This window comes from Sinocyclocheilus anshuiensis, unplaced genomic scaffold (genome assembly GCF_001515605.1).
Source record: "Sinocyclocheilus anshuiensis isolate Anshui unplaced genomic scaffold, SAMN03320099.WGS_v1.1 scaffold227, whole genome shotgun sequence".
Lineage (NCBI taxonomy): Eukaryota > Metazoa > Chordata > Actinopteri > Cypriniformes > Cyprinidae > Sinocyclocheilus > Sinocyclocheilus anshuiensis.
In genome coordinates this window covers 2,740,926-2,761,767 of record NW_015549590.1, presented here as the reverse complement: position 1 = coordinate 2,761,767, position 20,842 = coordinate 2,740,926, and the positions used below count along the sequence as shown (strand labels likewise).

General features: G+C 37.3%; 5 protein-coding genes across 9 annotated transcripts in view; 3 read left to right on the top strand and 2 right to left on the bottom strand.

Annotated features, from left to right (window-relative positions):
- Positions 1-1,787: 1,787 nt before the first annotated feature.
- LOC107658147 (NADH dehydrogenase [ubiquinone] 1 alpha subcomplex subunit 1-like) lies at positions 1,788-2,496 on the bottom strand. Its single transcript, XM_016446612.1, has 3 exons — positions 2,241-2,496; positions 1,971-2,060; positions 1,788-1,878 (listed from the first exon to the last, which is right to left on the bottom strand). The coding sequence occupies exons 1-3, from the start codon at positions 2,340-2,342 to the stop codon at positions 1,858-1,860; spliced, it is 213 nt and encodes a 70-aa protein (XP_016302098.1). The 5' UTR covers positions 2,343-2,496; the 3' UTR covers positions 1,788-1,857.
- Positions 2,497-2,974: 478 nt separating this feature from the next.
- Positions 2,975-9,039, top strand: upf3b (UPF3B regulator of nonsense mediated mRNA decay). Of its 2 annotated transcripts, XR_001630751.1 has the most exons (11): positions 2,975-3,258; positions 4,515-4,621; positions 4,713-4,819; positions 5,011-5,109; positions 5,194-5,304; positions 5,396-5,439; positions 5,576-5,767; positions 6,342-6,502; positions 6,602-6,914; positions 8,082-8,503; positions 8,604-9,039. XR_001630751.1 is itself a non-coding variant. In XM_016446579.1 (10 exons), exons 1-10 carry the CDS (start codon positions 3,145-3,147, stop codon positions 8,220-8,222), a joined length of 1,389 nt encoding a protein of 462 aa, XP_016302065.1. In that variant the 5' UTR covers positions 2,975-3,144; the 3' UTR covers positions 8,223-9,039. The 2 variants fall into 2 exon arrangements, 1 of the variants encoding a protein (XP_016302065.1); XM_016446579.1 differs by having other exon boundaries at positions 8,082-9,039.
- Positions 9,040-9,811: 772 nt separating this feature from the next.
- Positions 9,812-10,974, top strand: rpl39 (ribosomal protein L39). The gene is made up of 3 exons (XM_016446613.1): positions 9,812-9,911; positions 10,139-10,242; positions 10,771-10,974. Exons 1-3 carry the CDS (start codon positions 9,909-9,911, stop codon positions 10,817-10,819), a joined length of 156 nt encoding a protein of 51 aa, XP_016302099.1. The 5' UTR covers positions 9,812-9,908; the 3' UTR covers positions 10,820-10,974.
- A 1,548-nt stretch (positions 10,975-12,522) lies between these two features.
- Positions 12,523-14,553, bottom strand: sowahd (sosondowah ankyrin repeat domain family d). Its single transcript, XM_016446597.1, has 2 exons — positions 14,241-14,553; positions 12,523-13,851 (listed from the first exon to the last, which is right to left on the bottom strand). Exon 2 carries the CDS (start codon positions 13,730-13,732, stop codon positions 12,680-12,682), a length of 1,053 nt encoding a protein of 350 aa, XP_016302083.1. The 5' UTR covers positions 13,733-13,851; positions 14,241-14,553; the 3' UTR covers positions 12,523-12,679.
- Positions 14,554-15,272: 719 nt separating this feature from the next.
- Positions 15,273-20,842, top strand: part of LOC107658130 (septin-6-like) — a 22,594-nt gene continuing 17,024 nt past the window's right edge. For all 4 annotated transcript variants that reach the window (XM_016446582.1, XM_016446581.1, XM_016446583.1 and 1 more), the window contains exons 1-3: positions 15,273-15,358; positions 17,062-17,176; positions 19,819-20,014. In XM_016446582.1, the coding sequence (XP_016302068.1) occupies positions 15,314-15,358; positions 17,062-17,176; positions 19,819-20,014 (356 nt within the window). In that variant the 5' untranslated portion in view covers positions 15,273-15,313. The remainder of the gene's footprint in view (positions 15,359-17,061; positions 17,177-19,818; positions 20,015-20,842) is intronic.

Here is a 20,842-nt window from a genome sequence, read left to right as displayed (position 1 = left end):
TAGTTCATCTAAAATAAAATATGCTATATAAGTAAATATTCTCCGTGAGAGCAGAGCCCAAAGCCCAAAGCTTGTGGCCAGTGGTGTTCGGACTGGAGTTTGCTTAAGCAGAGGTTAGTTTGACTAGTGATGAGATTGCAGAGTTTGAGAAATGTGGCTATGTCATGAGTGGAAGCATGTATGAAACGTTTATATTGTACAGGTGAAACTGTACATTTAAAGGTGAAACTGATATAATTGTAGGTGGTGTATCATACACATTTTTACACATTTTTATATGCTATTTTTTTATGCCCTCAGACATCGGCGTATGGAGGCTGTGCGTCTGAGAAAGGAAAACCAGATCTACAGTGCTGATGAGAAGAGGGCGCTTGCTTCCTTTAACCATGAGGAACGAAGAAAGAGGGAGAGCAAAATCCCTTCCAGCTTCAGGGAAATGGTGTACAGTAAAACTAAAGGCAAAGACGAGAAGTAGGCTGTCCTGCAGAATAATATTTTCAGTTGGAATGTCATTATTTTTCTTTTTTAAAACGAAAAAGACAACATAAAATGTGATTAAGTCACAGATTTTACTTAAAATGTGTGTTTGCATTCATTTTTGTGTGCTTGGGCATCCTCCTGTACAGTACATGGTGAGGCTTGTGAACTAAAATTGATATGTATGTTTCTTTTATTACAAACAAGAAATAAACTGTGATCAGCAGAACTCAAACCATTAACCACTGTAATACCCATCATGTAATGTGTTGCATCTAAATAAAAATTGTCATGTGATTCACTGTCATGCTGGAACGTTCATTAAAGAGGATAATTAACCCCTAATAATAAATAACCCTGCGTTTATTAACCTTGTAAGGTTAGTTCAAATATAGTCTCTGTTTTTTGTTATGTGCTTTGAATCTCTAGTTTTAGAAATTGCCAACAATATTCATTTGTTTTTCTTAAGAATTATTTTATTTAAATGGAATATATGCAGTGCATTTAAAAAAATAATTAACCACCCATATAGTTATTCAAAGATAAAGCATATGTACACGTTATACTACAACATTAAAAGTAACTTTTAAATAATGGATTTTTACATTTACAGCTATATTAAAAAACACTAATAATCTTATTGTACTTACAAAGAGCAAAATCTACACAATAAATTCACAATAGTAATTTCCATGCCTTTTCCCAGCCTGGAAATCACAATTCTATGACGGTACGAGCCACAAAGACTGCTGTAAGCATTATGGTTTGAAACAGAAGTATGTCAAGTCTGCATGCTTGCTGCTTCTTCATCTCAATTTTCTTTACTGGACGTCTAAATGGATGTAAAAAGTGCACAAGATTTCCTTCACAAAATAAGCTTAGTGCATCACATTACCACATATCATGTCTTCAGGCACTCCATTTGAAGCTGTCAAAGGATTCTGTGGAGTGTGTATATTACATAAACACATTACACCCTGTTTATGCACATTATGTGTACTTTAGTATATTTTCAAGCATTTTATGGATCCACTTAAATTGATCGATTATAATTATTTTAAGTACTTTGCACATTTGGTAGACTGTAGTATCATATGTAATGTGCATTATGTACAATGTATGTATATGCATTGCTCTGTATCTGTAAAAAACTGCAGGGATTGGATCATTACACTTGAATACACAGTGAAGTGACAGAGTGATCTGATAAAATGTTTTACTGTCAACTAAATTCTAGTATCAAAACAGTACTATATAACAGTTCAATAAAAAATATAAACACAAAAAAATGACAACAGCAAGCCAATTAATAATTTAAAGATAACATTTTAATAGACGACTTGGACAAAATGTACATTTCAATTGTTGCTTGGTGGATCTTCATTTGATGTTTTCAAGTCCCTGTGAAATAAACAAAGAATATTAAAACGCGGGGTTTTGCAAGCATATTGTCAGTACTGATACATATTTATACAACCTTACACAAGTTTTACCTTGGCATGGTAGTGTGCACCAGTTCCAGACACTCTCCTGTCTCTCTCCAGCAAATACCAGTGATAGGGAACCCGTACGATCCTCTTTTCCTGAGTGCAAGAAGTAGTAACTGTTGTATTAAATGCTGTAGACTTACTATACGAGAGCAAACAGAAACATCAGACAAATGTCAATCTGAAACAAACGTTTATATATAATGAAAGGTTCATAAAAGTATATACTCAATGATAAAGAGTGACAAAACATTGCTCATCATCATCATAACTCACCTTGCCACCGTTTGTGAACTTCTGGATTTGAGCAGTTGCGATGCCAGGAATCATCAGACAAACTGTCATAATAGCAAAACCGGGCAATATCTCATACCACATGATTGTGGTGAAATATGAGTGTACAAACACAGAGAAATTATTGCAGAGGACAAGATTTATTTTGTTTGTCAGACAATCTCGCAAAATTGTCGTCTACATGGGCCAAAATGTCTGCCCTTCTGACAGTCACAAAAACAACTTCCGAGATGTGTATAAGTCACTTCCGCCTCTGAAAACCTCCGCTGTAATACTGCAGCGCCGCGTTGTGGCTCTTAGCGTAAATCTTAAACTACTAAAACTACTACAGTATTAATAGACTTATAGCCACTTTGTTAATAAGGACATGCGTAGCACAAAAAAACATTTAAATCATTTTTGAATGTTATAGCCAAATGATAAAAATAGTTAGGGAGGCGCACAGCAATGTCTAGCCTGTCCACTCTTCATGGAAGAGCGGTAAAAAGAGAAGTATTAAATTTATAGGAAGTGTGCGATTTTGTTATGTAACATTGTGGCAAATATGCTGTTAGTGTGATTAACAGTCACTAATTAACATCGAAATAGAACACTATGGATGCCAACTGCCGTAAAACTCAAACGAAGAAGAAGAAGAACATCGAAATAGAGTTTTCGCCCTAGTAAGAGTCCATTTGACGACGATAAAGTCGCAGAGTGGAAGAGTGGACGCTCCTCGCTTTATCGAGAGACTCTTTGCGCCATGAGCTGTAGCCAATCAGAGACGCCTGCTGGTGTTACGGAGAAACAACTGCGGAAAGTTGGGCAGTGAAGAGATAGCAGACGCGACTGATAACAGCAAGAAACATACGAAGTAAGACATCGCTGCAAAAGTTGGCAAAGCATCATGAAGGAGGACAAGGAAAACACGCGTCCCAGAGAAAAGAAAGTGGAAATAAAATGTGACGAAATTGAGAAAGCAGAGAAGCCAAATAAAGAGAAGAAGGAGGCTATGACAAAGGTAACGTTAGTTAGCTAGCAGGCTAGCTGGCTACATTCCTGCTGCAAATAGACTGTAAACAGCGCAGCTAGTCGCTTTCATTTGAAATACTATGAATTATTGTTTGCAGCTGTATTTTTACTAACATGTTTACATATTACTCTCTGTTTGATTTAAACGTTGTAGTTGAATATCACTGGACATGCCTGATACTTACAGACTGGTTAGCAAATCCCCCTGTCAAAGTTTCTAATCACTGCGGGGATTTGGCAGTTAGCGCAATAAAAGAGGGATCTCCTAGAAACTTCGACAGGGGGATTTTTGTGGATACAGCCACAAACAATAATTTATAGTATTTTGAATGTCAAATAATATTTCAGTCACTGTAATGTTATTATATACAGCAATTACAGTTAAACATAGACTTTACTTTGTGTATATATAGCACGTGCATGTAGGTTAACAACTCTTCCACTTAAAGGGATAGTTCACCCAAAAATGAAAATTCTGTCATTAATTACTCACCCTCATGTCGTTTCAAACCTGTAAGACCTTCGTTCATCTTCGGAACACAAATTAAGATATTTTTGATGGAATCTTAGAGCTGTCTGACCCTGCATAGACAGCAGCGCAACTGAAATGTTCCCAAGTCCAGAAACGTAGCAAGGAGATCTGTAAAATAATCCATGTGACATCAGGGGTTCAACCGTAATTTTACGAAGCTGCGAGAATACTTTTTGTGCGAAAACAGCGTATCCGCGTGACGCAGCTGACACAACAGCATATGCTGTTTATGTCCAGCGGATATTCTCCAAAATGGCGCTACAGGCTGACGCGGAGGAGACGAATTGTTGAATAAAGTCGTTTTTTTTTTTCTTTTGCGCACAAAAGGTATTCTCGTAGCTGCGTAAAATTATGGTTGAACCCCTGATGTCACATGGATTATTTTACCGATCTCCTTGCTACGTTTCTGGACTTGGGAACATTTCAGTTGCGTTGCTGTCTATGGGAGGGTCAGACAGCTCTCAGATTCCATCAAAAATATCTTAATTTGTGTTACTTAGATGAACGAAGGTCTTACGGGTTTGAAACGACATGAGGGTGAGTAATTAATGACAGAATTTTCACTTTTGGGTGAACTATCCCTGTCCTCAACCACGCAGACTAAATAAAGCATTGTCATGTGGGTATTAAAGTGTATGAAAACATATGAAGTGTGTTCGAGTAATTCCTGTATTGATTTTTGTTATTTTTATATATTTTTATACATTTTTTAGATTGTGATTCGACGTCTCCCTCCAAGTCTAACTAAAGAAGACTTAGTGGAACAACTGCAGCCTCTTCCAGAGCTGGATTACCTGGAGTTTTTCTCTAGCGATACTAGGTTTGTAGATGCAGTCTAATAAAAGAAAGCATAAGACTGAAACATAATGAAAGGTATTTGATGGCTGATCAAGATGTTTGTTTATTTGCAGTCTTTTCCCTCATCTGTTTGCAAGAGCCTATCTGAATTTCAAAAATCAAGATGACATAGTTCTCTTCAGAGACCGGTTTGATGGCTATGTCTTCATTGATAATCGAGGTTTGGCTTTTGTGTCATTAACATTACCAGGATTCAGTGTTTACTTGCTAATCAGTGGTTTTAAATTTGCAAAGTTGTGCCTTAAATGTCAAAGTGTCTTCAGACTGAGATGATTTGTGTGCTGGTAAATTTCTGGTGCGCTTTTCTAACAGTGAAAAATGTTATATCTTCTTTTTTTCCCCATATTATAGGTCAAGAATATCCGGCAATTGTTGAGTTTGCACCATTCCAGAAAATTGCTAAGAAAAGGAGCAAGAAGAAGGATGCAAAAAGTGGAACAATTGAAGATGGTCAAATATATGTATATGTTTTTTACATTTTATTTTCAGCACTGCAAACAATAGTTAATCATTTGTTTACCTGTGTCTTATTAGATGTTGATTACAAACATTTTTTGGAGTTCTACAATGGTGACGAGGAAAAATTTCCTTCCAACACTGAGACTTTACTTGAAGAAATAGAGGCCAAGACAAAGGAACTCAGTGGTGAGTTTCAGCACAAAACCTCTAAACAAAACAATTTTAAATAGTTTTCGCTCTTCATTTGACATAATCATCTGAAATGTTCTTTCCCCAGCTAAAAAAACAACACCTCTCTTGGACTTCCTTAAGAATAAACAGGTAAAGTGAGGGTGCAATATTTACTGATTTAATTGCTTTCTTCATTATCTTGACACCCAGTTCATATTGTTTCCACATATAATATGCCATACTGTATGTGTAGTGTATTCATGCTCTCTCATCCTGTCCTCCCCAGAGGATTAGAGAAGAGAAGAAAGAAGAGAGGAGACGGAGAGAACTCGAACGTAAACGCCTGCGAGATGAAGAACGGCGCAAGTGGAGAGAGGAGGACAGAAGAAAAAGAAAAGAGGCTGAGAAATTGAAAAAAGGAGAAAAGGCATCTGATAAGGATAAGAACCAACCTAAAGATGAACTGCCAAAAATCAAGGTACATAACTATCTAAATATTATTAACTACCTAAATTCATTACTGAGTTACTTCATTACTTTCATACAAATAATTTTTTTTTATGTTTTTGAAATAAATCTTATATAATGCTTACCAAAGCTGCATTTATTTGATCAAATATACAAAATAGTAATATTGTAAAGTCTATTTATAGTTTAAAATAACTGTTTTGTATTTTAATTTATTTTATAATGTAATTTATTCCTGTGATGGCAAGTCATTACTCCAGTATTCATTGTCATAAGATTCTTTAGAAATCATTCTAATATGCTGATTTTGGCTGATTTCTTATTATTGAAAACAGTTGTGCTGCTTCAGTGCTTCATATTTTTCTGGAAACCATGATACATTTTTTGGGGATTCTTTCATGAATGGAAAGTTTAAAAAACAACATTTGAGATTGCAAACTTTTGTAACATTATAAATGTCCTTACTAGCACTTTTGATCAATTAAATGCATCCTTGTCTAGTAACAGTTTTAATTTCTTTCTTTTATTTTTCTTACTGATCCCAACTTTTGAACGGTAATATTCAACCTTGCTTTGTCTTTCAGCTCTTGAAAAAAACAGACAAAGCAGGTGATGGTGATACTGAGAAGCCAAAGGACAAGCCCAAGAAACAAGACAGAGAGAAACAGAAGGAAGATCGACCTCCTGTAGGAGGAGACACAAAGAAGCGTCAGAATGGTGAACACAGAGAGGAGAAGGGGGGAAAGTAAGTTGGTTGCACTCGACATCCCCAGCCTTACTCAAAACATATTTTACTTTTCAGGTCTAATTTCATATCATGATGTCAATATGCTTTGGCTTTCAGGTCAGAGGATAGTGGGCATAAAAATTACAGAGATCGTGATGGAGAGCGAGACCGGGACAGAGAGAGAGAGCGAAGACAGAAAGAAAAAGAACGATTCAGAAGGCAGGATGAAGAACGAAGGAAAAGGGAACGTCAGGATGGAGAAAACACCTACAAAAAGAGAGACGAGGAGGGGAAGAAGGACAAGGAGCGTGTTTGGGAGAAAAGAAAGAATGAAAACGCCGGAGAGTCCTCCGTTAATGCTCACCCTGAAAAGCTATCTAGGGACAACAAAAAAGAAGACAGTGCCAAAAAAGACCGTCTGAGAAACAAGGTACACTACCAGTCACACGTTTGAAATAATTAAGATTTTTTTTTTTTAAATGTTTTCGAAAGAAGTATCTTGGGCTCACAAGGGCTGCATTTTTTTGATCAAATATACAATGAAAAGAGTAATATTGTGAAATACTATAACAATTTAAACTAGGGCTGTCAAACGATTAATCGCATCCGAAATAAAAGTTTTTGTTTACATAATATATGTGTGTGTACTGTGTATATTTATTATGTATATATAAAGACACACATACAGCATATATTTTGAAAATATTTACCTGTATATATTTATATTAATATAAATTATATCATATATATATAAATATATGTAATATATAAACGTAACATATTTTTCTTAAATATATATATATATATATATGCATGTGTGTCTATTTATATGTACATAATAAATATACACAGTTGAGTACACACACATATATTATGTAAACAAAAACTTTTATTTTGGATGCGATTAATTGTTTGACAGCACTAATTTAAAAGTTTTTTCTTATTCTAATATGTTTTTAAATGTTATTTATTCCTGTGATAGCAAAGTCTTTATTCCAGTCTTCAATGTCACATGATCCTTCAGAAATCATTCTAATATGCTGATTTGCTGCTCAAAATAATACATAATATAAAGAAATATTTCTTAATACAATGTTGAAAACAGTTGTGCTGCTTAATATTTTTTGTGGAAACTGTGATGAACTACCTTTCAAAACTTTAGGGTTTATATTTGAAATAGATGCTGTTCTTTTGATTGTTCTATTCATCAAAGAATCCTGATTGTTTCCACAAAATATTAAGAAGCAACTTTATTAATAATAGGAACCACTGAGTACCAGTAATAATTGATAATAGAGCACCAAATCAGTATAATTAGGATGCTTTCTGAAGGATCATCTGACACTGAAGACTGGAGTAAAGGCTTTGTCATTACAGGAATAAATTACATTTAAAAATGTATATAGATAGAAAAATATTATGTTAAATTGTAGTAATAATTCACAATATTACTACTTTTAGTATGTCTTTGATCAAAAAATGCAGCCCGAGCATATGCGGATGAGCATAAGTGACTACTTATAAAAACATGAAAAAAGTTGTATGTGTATAATTTGTATTTCACATATTGCTTGTAATTTTTACATTTCTGTCATAGGATCGGCCTGCAATTCAGCTGTACCAGCCCGGGGCGAGGAGCCGTAACCGGGGCGGAGGAGGAACAGGAGGAGATGGACCGGCAGCAGAGAAGAGAGCTGAGCGGGAGTCCAAGAACACTCAAGAGAAAGCTGCTGAGTGAGGAAACAGCTCTGTGCTGGCATGACATGATGTCTCGAGAGAGGAGGGACTCTGTTCTAATCAGGACAAACATCTCAAAAACATAGTGCTGCCATCAAAAGAAATCCCCCCACTTTCTGAGAGCACATACCGGTTGCCCTCCAGTGTCTGAACGAGCCCCCCAAAGTTTCTGTTCATGAGCAAGGCAAGTCCTAACCGACGGTTAGATTTGAGAAACGGGGCTTAATCAGGAGAGAAGCCAAAGCGATTGGACCACGATAACTCAAAGTGACCTTACTTTTGGTACACAGCCAAATGTGTTTTACTTCACATGCTTTTCTGTTTCATAGTTTATGAAAGGTCTGATCCAGCTTGCTCATGATTTCTCACTGTTCTGTTTTAGAAAGATCTTCCACGCCTTACCCAAAACCTACTATCACTTCAGACAATCAGTAGTAAATTTGTGTTCTTTGAGCATGGATGTAGCCTGCAGCTGTTTTAAAGAGCCTGCTGATCTACGATGTTTCTGTTCTGATTAGGGATTGGTCAGGTGGAAAAAGAGCCATGCTTTGTAATGCTGATGCCTTGATCACTGTCAGTTCTTTTCTGCAAGTTGACTAAATTATATGCAAAAACAGATGTGGCCTTTTATAGTTTTGAAATTGAAGCATATCTTACCACTCAGAAAAATGCAGCTTCTGGTTAGCTTGGTTTGGAAACTGTGCTGCCATCCAATTGTATGTTCCATTGTATCTAATCCTTAACTCAAAACACAGCTTGTTTTCCTTTTAAAGTTGCAGCTTTGTCAAAATGTGAAGAGAAATCCAAATAACAATAAATGAACAACCTATGTGTTACTTGTAGTGTTTCGTTTTCTTTGTCCATTACATTTCTTTGGTATAAAAATGTAATTGTTTTCATTCCATGAAATGGGTGCCCTTTATGGGTGCTTTATATTTAAAAATGTCACTTTTAAAGGAAATTTCTTTGAGATTTCAAGATATCTTAAAGTGTTAATAAATTGCAATTGTGTCGCCTTTTCACCATTTTTATGTTTAAGTTTAAATATAGCTAAGACTTTAAAGTTGATAGTATTATGGTTTTAAGTTAATTTAGCCATTAAAAGCCTTGTGCTGGATGTAATTTTATGAGAGACAATTTAATGCTGATATTGCTGAATACTCACATAAGTTTAAAAAATTGGCTGTTAGCTGTACAAAATAAAAAACACAACAACAAAGTAATAAAAAGGATGTCATTATCCCGCTTTTCTTAATGTATGTAATTTATTGTACATTATTTTAATTAATAAGGGCCTTAGGAGGGGTTATTTATTATGTTAAATATGGTTGTCGCACTAACTGGGACAATGTTTTTGTCTATTTGAAACTAAAACTAGCTTTTATTTTCATATGTTGTTTCTTTAGAATAGGTAATAGAACTAGGGACAGCCCAAACAAGAAAGTAAAGTAACTGTTTTGTTTCATGTACAATAGAACAATGCCTGTAATAATACTGTACATCAGAATGCAGAATTGCATGCAAAATCTAATTTTCAAAAAGCGAATTGTGATCCGTGGAGCCGCTGGGTGTCGCTGTGACGTGAAGGAGTGGCCCAGTTCGTGACTCGGATATACAATGCTTGCGTTTCCCAGGGTTCCTTCTCTTCGACTACCGCCATAGTGGTGAACGGATAGCGATCTGGGAAATGGTAAGTGAAAATCTTAAAACATCCGTAAACAGGTAGTTGTTCTCCTGTAAATCTCTTAATTTTTGTATATCAGCCGAAGGTTTTAGGTCGTGGGATTTAGTATTTGGCAGATTGGTGTTCGGGAAGTAATAAGATCATTGGCCGTCTTTCCCCGGTGAAGCGACGCTGGATGATAAACTCGAGCCACTGCAGGTTGTGTGATGGTGTGCTTCTCATTTCTATTTCAGGCGTCGCATAAGACTTTCAGAATCAAACGCTTCCTCGCTAAGAAGCAGAAGCAGAACAGGCCGATCCCGCAGTGGATTAGGATGAAAACTGGCAACAAGATCAGGTATGTTGACATACTGAACGCTGCCCGCACCTACATTGCCAAAGTGCTAGTAGTCCTTGTTTCTGGTTCTGTAGTTCATAGTAGCCAACAAAGGCAGGACGCAATTACAGTGCTAAATTTTGTGGGAGTACTGCCATTATCCTGCTGAGAGCATCCTTCTGCTCTGGAGTCATGAATACTGTCATGTCCCATATGACATGTGAATGCTCTGTTGTGGAGACATTTCTTTGGATTATAATTGTGTATTTTTTTTACACTGAGGAAGTGCATTGCTGCTGTAATGTTAACAATGCATTAAAGTGATATACCTGGTGTTTATTCCACTACGTTTTGTTGAGAGATTATACTGACATTTGTTTGATGGGTTATTTTGTATCATTGTAAACCCTCTTATTCATGATTTTCTTGGCTGCACTATTGGTAGTTGTTGTGCAATGCATTTTACTACAGAAGCCTAGAGTGTAGTGTAATTTGATTTCAATGTGTGTTTGCCTCTGTGATGCTTTATCTTGGCAAATTTCTTTGCAGATACAACTCCAAGAGGAGACACTGGAGAAGGACCAAGCTGGGCTTGTAAACACACGGTTTACTTCAGCTTCCCCCTCCGTCTGTTCCCTGCCAGGACCACCAACTCGTCCAGAGCTGGAGAGAAGCCATGCTATCTGGAACAGCAGTCTCTCTTTTGTACAGATGTCCTTGCTGAACAATAAAAGATTTGTCATCGAACCAGAAGTATTCGTATTCTCCTCTTTTGTGAAAATGGCAAATGCCAAAGTTGACATTTTCCAGTGGCTGCATTTGCAACGTTTTGTGCACAAAAAAAAATAGATTTGGTAGTAATAAACTTTTACTGGCTTTCACTGAGCTTTAATGCTAATTCTCAGAAATGGAACAACCAGTTTAAAGGGTTAGTTCACCCAAAAATGAAAGTTCTGTCATTAATTACTCGCACGTGTTGTTCCAAACCCGTAAGACCTTCGTTCATCTAAGGAACACAATTTAAGATATTTTGTATGAAATATGAGGGTATTCTGAAGTAGAGAGCGAAAGTGTGTAGAGATGAAAATGTGGAATAAAGTCGTTATTTTTGTTTGTGCAAAAATGTATTCTCGTAGCTTCTGAAATAGAATAAAACTGAAATAGTTTTAAGTCTTTGGTTCTTTTAATTGTGATGATTTTGGCTCACATTTAACAAAAACCCACCAATTCACTATCTCAACAAATTAGAATATGGTGACATGCCAATCAGCTAATCAACTCAAAACACCTGCAAAGGTTTCCTGAGCCTTCAAGATGGTCTCTCAGTTTGGTTCACTAGGCTACACAATCATGGGGAAGACTGCTGATCTGACAGTTGTCCAGAAGAAAATCATTGACACCCTTCACAAGGAGGGTAAGCCACAAACATTCATTGCCAAAGAAGCTGGCTGTTCACAGAGTGCTGTATCCAAGCATGTTAACAGAAAGTTGAGTGGAAGGAAAAAGTGTGGAAGAAAAAGATGCACAACCAACCGAGAGAACCGCAGCCTTATGAGGATTGTCAAGCAAAATCGATTCAAGAATTTGAGTGAACTTCACAAGGAACGGACTGAGGCTGGGGTCAAGGCATCAAGAGCCACCACACACAGACGTGTCAAGGAATTTGGCTACAGTTGTCGTATTCCTCTTGTTAAGCCGTGTGCACTGAATTTATTTAATACACGAGTTTCACAATTTGAGTTGAATTACTGAAATAAATGAACTTTTCCATGACATTCTAATTTATTGAGATGCACCTGTATGTGTGTATATATATATATATATATATAAACCTTATATAACCTTAAATAGGTTAATTTCAAGCAAAAAGTATTAAATTCATAAGGTCACCCAAGTGCGACTGCAAAAAAAAAAATGTTTGTTTTACAGTATTTCTGTTTTTCAACTATTGAATCATCCAATTACTTGACCTGGATATTTAACTTCAGGTGTATTGTGATTAATTTAACAATGGAGTTGATTAGCAAGAGCAAATGTTAATGGGATATGAAAAATTGTTTTCCAAAGTAAGTTTTTTTTTTCCTCAGCCCATTTGGCAGCTATTTGTTGTTTTAATCAAACTCACTTAATTTTTTAACTTTTTGTAAAGTAAATGTTGTTTCCATATTCTATATAATAATTATTCAAATAATTTAAGCCTTATTTATTAGTAAAATTAATTAAAATAGAGTACGGTGTGTGTGTGTGTGTGTATATATATATATATATATATATACAAAATACTGGTGAGATGTTCCTTGCAGCTTGGTTTATTAAAAAGATTAATCATATAACACCCAGCACTGTTACAAGGTTAAGCAATTGCCACATTATTAAACATACAAGTTTTATTACTCATAAAGGAGCACATTTCAAGTGTATAACAATAATGACCTGAAGACATGATTTTGGTAAAGTCTCAGATCTTTTCAAGCAGACCAACATTGTATAACAGCCTCTTAAATGATGAGAATCGCTGGCGTGTGATTCCTCCTGAACTGTCCACCTCAACTCTACTTTCTTGAGTATGTTCCTCAGCTGGTTGAGCTTGACTCGCACTGTTATTCACATTCAAGTACTCTACAGAATGTTCATCATCCCAAGCTCCCAGAAGCTCCTTCATTTCTCTCGGTGCGTTGTCTTTGAGATACTGCCATGCTCTTTTCCCACTGTAGTCCATGACATCTATATTAGCACTGAATGCACCAACCAAAGCCTTCACGACCGTGTACTGGTTATGCATGGCTGCTACATGAAGAGGCGTCAGACCTCCACTGCCTCTCAAGTTTACATTCACTGACAGCCCCTCTTTTTCTGCATGCCTGAGAAGCTGAATCAGTGTCTCATCCTTTCCATTTTTGGCCAACCAGTGGATAGCCGTAAAACCACTGATAAAGTCTTTTCTGCTCAATAAACTGGGATCTTCAACGAGAAATTCGAGCATAGTGTCATAATTTCCATCCACAACTGAAAGCATCCAGGCGTGCTCCATAGGATCCAAAGCCCAGAGCGCACCGCTGTTCAAAGTGTCGCCATACGGAGCCTCCTCCTCCTCTGACGATTTGTGTTTGGATGATAAAATGCTTGACAATCCAGATTTATTATTCAAAAACAACTCTTTCAAATACTTCTTTCGCATAGCGGGTGTGAGGGAGCCCTTCTCCGACGCGTCCACTGACAGTCTGCGGGAGGCGCTGCTGCCCGATTCCTCCAGCTGTCTCTGAAATCTGGATCTGCGCGAGGAGGCGCTAAAAGCAGGAGACACGGGTCGAGGCCCATGTCTTGACAATCGCTCCTCAAGATTTGAGCGGAACTGGCTTGTTAGCCTGCTTTTAGGGGAATCTGTAGGCCTATTACTTAAATTGTTGCCTGAAGCTTCACAGTCTGAGTCTATTGGCTCTTCTGAGGGCAGTGCTGCTTCTCCCATAGGGTCATTAAAATGTTCCTCAGAGCTGATGGGCCCCTCATACATACTGGCGGATCCCTAGGAAGTGATTTATTCTTAGATAAGATCCAAATTGAAGAGGCTTACATAACCAGAGAAAACCATCCTCCTTATAGTCACTTCTCTAGGCTATAAAATGTTCAAATCTGTGTGGGGAAAAGGAATATATTATGTGTACATTAAAGATTAATAATATTTATATATTTTTAAGAGGAAAACAACATTTAAGCATGACTCATTTAGTTTTCTCCCTGGGGAAAGAAACGCGCTTCTTCCTCATTCGTGTTCCTCTTTTTACATTTGCTTTTAAAACAAAACATTCACACTACTATTTTACATTATCACAATTTTATTTTTTAATCTTTCACTCTTTAAGCCCGTAGTTTTGCCTTTTACGTTTTCATAAATGCAGTTGATTTACGTCTGATTCATGTCTGAAAGGTGCAAATTACATCGAACGTCATTATTTTCATGCTCTCATAATGTTTTACGAGAATTGTACGTTTTATTTATGAATGTGAATGAATAGGCCTACCTGTCTCTCAGGTAATCCATCCGGGTGCCGTATCACCTGTTGTCCGCACAGCTCTTCAAAGCAGGCTATTCTTCCCTCGTCCCTATAATTCAAGTCGTCTAGTCTCAACCAAATAATTTCCTGTGGGTTATAGGGCTCCACAAACCTTTGGAAGCTTGGTTTCTCTCAGTTTCTCCTTTCTGAGAAGCAGAAACTATTTTCTGTGAGCTAACCGAAACTATTCGAGTGTGTTTTCCTCACAGTGGCCATTTCCGACGTCCAAACCCTCCCCTCGATAAAGTCTAAAGTTCAAATACCACTGACTAAATCAACACGTCTTCAAACCCACGACACTTGCAACTGTTCATTGGCTGATGGAACCGAGAAAAGAAGGCAAAAGATTTTTTTTTTTTTTTTGCAAACTCAACCCTGCTTTAATTCAATATGATTTAATATGAAGAAGGTACTTATGAAAGGTTACGCCAGTTTTCAAATAAATCACCTTCCAGCAACATACAAATATAATATTCAGAAATATTCAAATATAATATTTAACATATGTAATGTAACTGAGTCAAATGCCTATGCATAAAAACGCTAGGCGATGACATTTGAATATTATAATGATATTAAATTGTGTTTAAACGGGCTTTGGAATATTACTATTAAACATTTAAGTTAGTAGACCTACTTTGCATATTTGCTTTATAATCGTAACATATTGAAATCTTGAATATTTAAAACATATTCTGACACGTTTGCGCCATTCAGCATCCTTTACCGTGGTTGTTAGACCTGTAGAAATTTAGCGGTTGAGCTGAAGACGAAGAGGACTATAACATTTAATGAATGGGGGTCATATTGATTGTGATTACGATATTTTGATTATCAGACAGTTTTGAGTCTTGTAACTATCAAATGATGTGTATTTCGGATATAGGTTAATTCGTGTATAATTATATTTTAAAACTGTGCAATTACAAAAATAACAGAAGCCGCCATGGCATCAGTCATGAATGGTACAGTCCATCGTATCTGAGTTCGGCGCTGTAGCTTCGCTTTTCGTGCGCGCTGCAGTTTCCTGTGAAGGCTTGATGCAGGAGAGAGCCATGGCGGCCACTGAGATAGCTCGACAAGCGGTAAGAGCACTGTTTTATTACAAAACTGTGCTTTCGGTTTACCAAACTAGACTGGCGATTGGTGCCAGATATTTTAGCGGGTGTGACATATTGTAGAATCAAATAGGTTTCGATTTTAATTTATTCGTGAATGTGATGGCCCATTATCAACAAGCTGATTAATTATACAGTATCTAAACGTCTGTTATTGTTTGTGTACACCATTTGAATATATAAGCACATTAATTCGTAAATTTCTAAATTATACAGCTATATCCATGCAGCTGTTTTGAGGGAAATGGCTTAATGTTGAGGGCCAACAATAACGGGTGAACATCACGGGTTGAAGTGACCAACGTTACGACTGATGTGTTTTCAGAAACCACGATTAAAAAATAAACAGTCACATTATCGAGCGTCATTGTATTGTAAAATCCATTTAATTCGAGTGCGTCTAACAAATAACGTTAACCGTTATATTTAATTGCATTAGCATCCTTGTGTCCCCTCTCAGCACGCTGGGCGTTGTCTTTCATTAAGTATTTCGTACATTAATGTCAGAAACCGGCGTATAAAACAATTTCAGATGCATTTTGTAGCAACTTGTGTTCTGTTCATTCTGAGGTCTCTAATGTGAATACGTAGCTAACAAACATGAGGCAGCAGACTCGAGTCTGAGCTCAAAATCTGTTAGATATCATAAATGACGTCTACATCAGTCTTTACTACTCAAACCAAGGGTTTGATCCAGTATGTTCTGGTTACAGAGCAGCCAGTGTTGTGTTTCAGTCCTGATGACCCCCTTTGGACTCCTTACAGTTGTCTGGTTTGGGAATGTTGCACATGTGGGTCAGATTGTGACTGTTTGTTCAGTCAATAAGATGCTCTCACAGTCTGACTTCTCCTAGTTGCCTGTTTTGTAGTTAATGAAATGTGCATTTTATGGTTGGTGTTATTCCTCAGTAATCCTCATAACAGAACTGATCATCTGCGTTGATTGGTTCTCACTGAAATGGATGCACTTTTGATTACCGTATATTGCAGTTTAACTTAATGTTTCCATTTGGATAATGGAACTTTATCACATTAGACCTGTGCTGATTGAATGCTCACTCTTCATTTTTTATTATTTTAGCAGAAATCGAATGATTTGGCATGTTCGCTCGGCTCATCGCATAGGTCACACATATGCAAACACCCACACACCAAAGGATATGCTGTAAATGTGGGCAGAAAGCCTTTCCTGCCAGAGTTTTGGCAGGCCAGGTGGCAGACCTGTGTGAACAATGGTAGAGGAAGTGCTGAAGAATAATATGGCCTAAATTTGATATTTGTTTTATGTTGTTTACAACCGCTTTGCTTCATAGGTATCTGCGTTACTTGATAACGGTAACATTTGTCTGCGACTGCAAAAAGGTTTACGTGTCTGTTTGCCTGAATGTGGTTTCGACAGTTGAGATCAGACAGGAAAGAGGAAGTGCACAGATCTGAACCTTTGAGATCTGTACCATAGTATTACAACTTATGTTAAAGATCTTACAATGAGGTGCATGTTTATGTACTTTTACTCACTGAGTTGACAATGTTTCTCTTTGCATCCTCATAAATTAAGGTGCTTGCAAAGACTTTTCATTGCTGAGAGTGAGAAACCGTGCAAATGATCTTTTTTGGTGGAAGTCATCATGCTTGTTTCATTCATATGGTTTGCTTTTATTTCATCTTAGGGAGAAGGTGCACGTGGCGTCCCACTCTCTGGTCATGTTGGCTTCGACAGCATGCCGGACCAGCTGGTCAACAAGTCCGTCAACCATGGCTTCTGCTTCAATATTCTCTGCGTGGGTGAGTGTGTCATGCGGGAGCTCCTTTTTTCCTTGGGGCGAAACTAACCATTTGCTTCGGTGTATGTCACACCCCTTCACTGTGAACGCATACCGATTCTGTCCTGTGACCCACTTACTAATTACTGGTGCACTAATGGAGAGCAGTTGCAGGAACTCGCGATTCGGTTTCATACCCTGATTTCATGTGTGGTTTGCTAACTGGTCAGACTTTATCTGTTCTTACTCTCTAAAACACTTAACAAAAATAGGGGAAATAATCTTTCAGACGATGCTGTTTTGTATGTTATTTGACCTGGTGGTCAGTAAAATATAATACAAACACACCTTCTAGGGGAAATAGGCTAGCCTGTGTCATCAAATCTGTCCCTGTATGTTATTATGTGATGATGAAAATGTTGTGGGAGTCAGTCAAAGTGTGTGCATGTGTGTTGGTTTGGCAGAGAGACTGTGCCATCTGAATTCGCCTCTTGATTCCAGGAGGTGTTTACTGTTGAGTAAGTTTGGACTAGCGCTGGTGTGTGTATTTCAGTTCAGTGTTGTTTAATGTTGAGTTGTAAAGTTGTAGTTGTTCTAAAATGTATAACAAAGAGGGTGATGTTCACACAAAGCAGCAATGCATTTTGAGTAATCAAAAGTGGGTAGAGGAGGCCAGACGTATGCTTAAACGCCACAAGGCAGAGTCCAACTGAAGCAGTGTGCAGGTTCACCCTTGTTTTTATTAGCGGGTGAGTGACGTCATCTGGCCTATACCTGTATGTCAGTTACAATTCCTAGAATAGCTTACTATTTTAACTGGTAACATATCAGGAAAAAAGTGTTTCTGTAGGTTAAAAGGTGCTATAACAACACCAGTATGATTACTAGGGAATGCATGAATTGATAAAATGTATATTTTAAATGCAGTGCAAGTCATTTGTGTCTGCTTAATAGATAAACACAAAATGTAATTAGAATGTTAAATAAATGTACAGTATTTAAAATCAACACTGTAGTGTATTATTTGTGCATGTTTGCTTATGTTTTAATTTACATTTATAGTAGATATAAGTTACATATGTAAAATTATGTTTGATGTGGACTGCAAGAGAAAATAAAAATAATTATATGTTTTTAATTAAATGTATTTATCATTAGGTTCTTGATCATCTTGTCTTACAAAAACAACAGCGTGATGCAGCAGTCAGTATTTAAAGCTGCGGTCCGTAACTTTTGGCGCTCTAGCGGTTAATAAACAGAACTGCATGCGTCTTGCAGAAGAACATTGTAGCCGGAGCTACTTCTTTCTGTTTAGGTCTATGACGAATCACGCAAGTACTGGGCTACTCCGCAGCGGTACCTACCCAAACCAGTCTAAAATAGTGCGAATATAAACACTTATTATAGGTGTACCGTGGTGATTCAAGACAAGCCAAAAACACGGTTTGGAAAATGGATTCAAGGTGTACTTGCTTATTATATAAATTTTGAACACAAAAAAGTTACGGACTACAGCTTTAATAATATTGAAAATTGTTTGTAAAGTCAACAGTATGCTATGAGGAAATGTTTATGGCAAACTGTGAATCAGGCATATGATGCTGTCCCCTCACTAAGAGGCCTTATGCCAATAACCCAAGTAAAATTCTAGCTAAATCTTGTGCCTGTGGTACTATGAAGTCTTCATGCTTTTGTTATTCACTTTGCCTTTTGAATTATTTATATGAAGGCAGCATTGTTTCAGATTCTTTGTTAGCATCCCTTAAAGCTCAGGGCATCTTCCAGGGCTTTTATCCCATTTCTGCTAAAGCTCTAAGGAGGTAATGACAGAACTCTAGAAACTAGTGTAAAGGGAATTTGGCAAATGGCAAGGGACTGTTGTCTAGCAGGCCTCTCTCTCTCCTCTCTTCATTCCTGATCATTCATATGCAGGTTCAGCTTCAATACTTCAGGTTTAGTGAATGCTGAGTGCTTTGGCATGCTGTAAATATCACGCCGTAATTATCTGGAGAAGAGATGAGATGCTTATGATTCATATAACCAACCATCATCTTTGATTGAGTTATGTGATTATCAGTGTGTGATGCCTGCGTTACCTTTAATTCAGTTTCAGGATTTTCATACTTTGTGATAGTCACAGTAGAAAATCGCTGCTTTATTTTTAGGTGTCAGACAAGGCTTTTTGCTCATGCCTGTAGTGAGGGGCCTGTGGGAATGGGATCTGCAGGCTGAGTTTATGAAGAAATGGCAAATGTGAGCCATCCATATAATTAACATTCTGGTGGTGTTGCATGATGTCCATTTCTACTGCGCTTGTGGTTGTCAGGAAAGCAAGAATAGGATCTTTAGGCAGACTGAGCCAGGATTGCTGCATGGCTTTTAGACTTTTACACACAGATTATGCAGGTTAAAATCTGAAGTGTAGGCATCAGCAAAATAGCGCACTTTTGTATTAAAGCTGATGTGTATAATTTTGATGCTAAAAAGTCCCTCTATTCCTGTCTATTATGCAAAGACAACTATAATATAGCAAACTTTATTTAATTATTTAAAATATCCTATACGCCTTTATAGAAAAAATAATTAAGAATTGTGTATGGACATAGTCATATTTTTAAAGGCTTAAATTAAGAGCCTGGTAGCTTATTGCTGTGTTTCTTCCAGGCGAGACTGGTTTGGGAAAGTCCACCCTCATGGACACCCTGTTCAACACCAAATTTGAGGGTGAACCTACACAGCACAATCAGCCTGGAGTTCAGCTCAAATCCAAGACTTACGAGCTGCAGGAGAGCAACGTTCGTCTCAAGCTCACTGTGGTCAACACTGTAGGCTTTGGAGATCAGATCAACAAAGAGGACAGGTGAGGTCTGCTTGTGATCAAATGAGGTTAAGGAAACCAATGCTTTAGCTGCTTTAAACAGAGAAAAAAATTAATCATATGATGATCTAGAATGGTAGTTATAAGCTTCCACTAGTACGTTTGTCATTTGATTATAAGTAGAATATGCTTACTAATACTTAAAGGGATAGTTCACCCAAAAACAAAAAATTGCTGTTAATTGACTCACCCTCAAGTCATCTGAGATGTGACTTTTTTTTCTTCAGCAAAACAGTAAAGAAGATTTTTAGATGAAACCGTTGTTCTTGACTAGGCATGGGCCGATTACCGGTTTCAAGGTATAACGCGATTTGAAAATTTCACGGTTTCAAAACCGCTAATATTTTCCGTTATACCGTTCATGCGGTATGCGCTGTTTTTCATGTCTCCTCAAAGACTGAAAGTGTAGGAATCCCTTCAGGTTGAGTGCAGTGTAGAGAGTAACACAACCCTCCTCCTCCTGTTGGTGCGAGCGAGCAGTCAGTCACGTGTGTGTATGACGGCCGAAGGAGCTTCCCCTGGAATTTATGCGATCGGCAACCAGCCGTTTTTTTGTCTTATTGCAGCTTGTCTCTGTTCTGGACTTGCACAAAATGCGTTGCAATGCAATAATTTTCCAAAATGTAATTTATGTAAAAATATGAAGACTGTAAACACCTGTTAACATAGGCCAGAGACGCTGAAGACGGACACAAAGAGAAAAATACTGTAGCAGGCAGATCACTCACTGTTCATGATGCATGAACTATTGGAAGAAAATCCTCAATATTGATTTGGGGGTTTATATGAATGTGTTTCTGAGGGGAACTG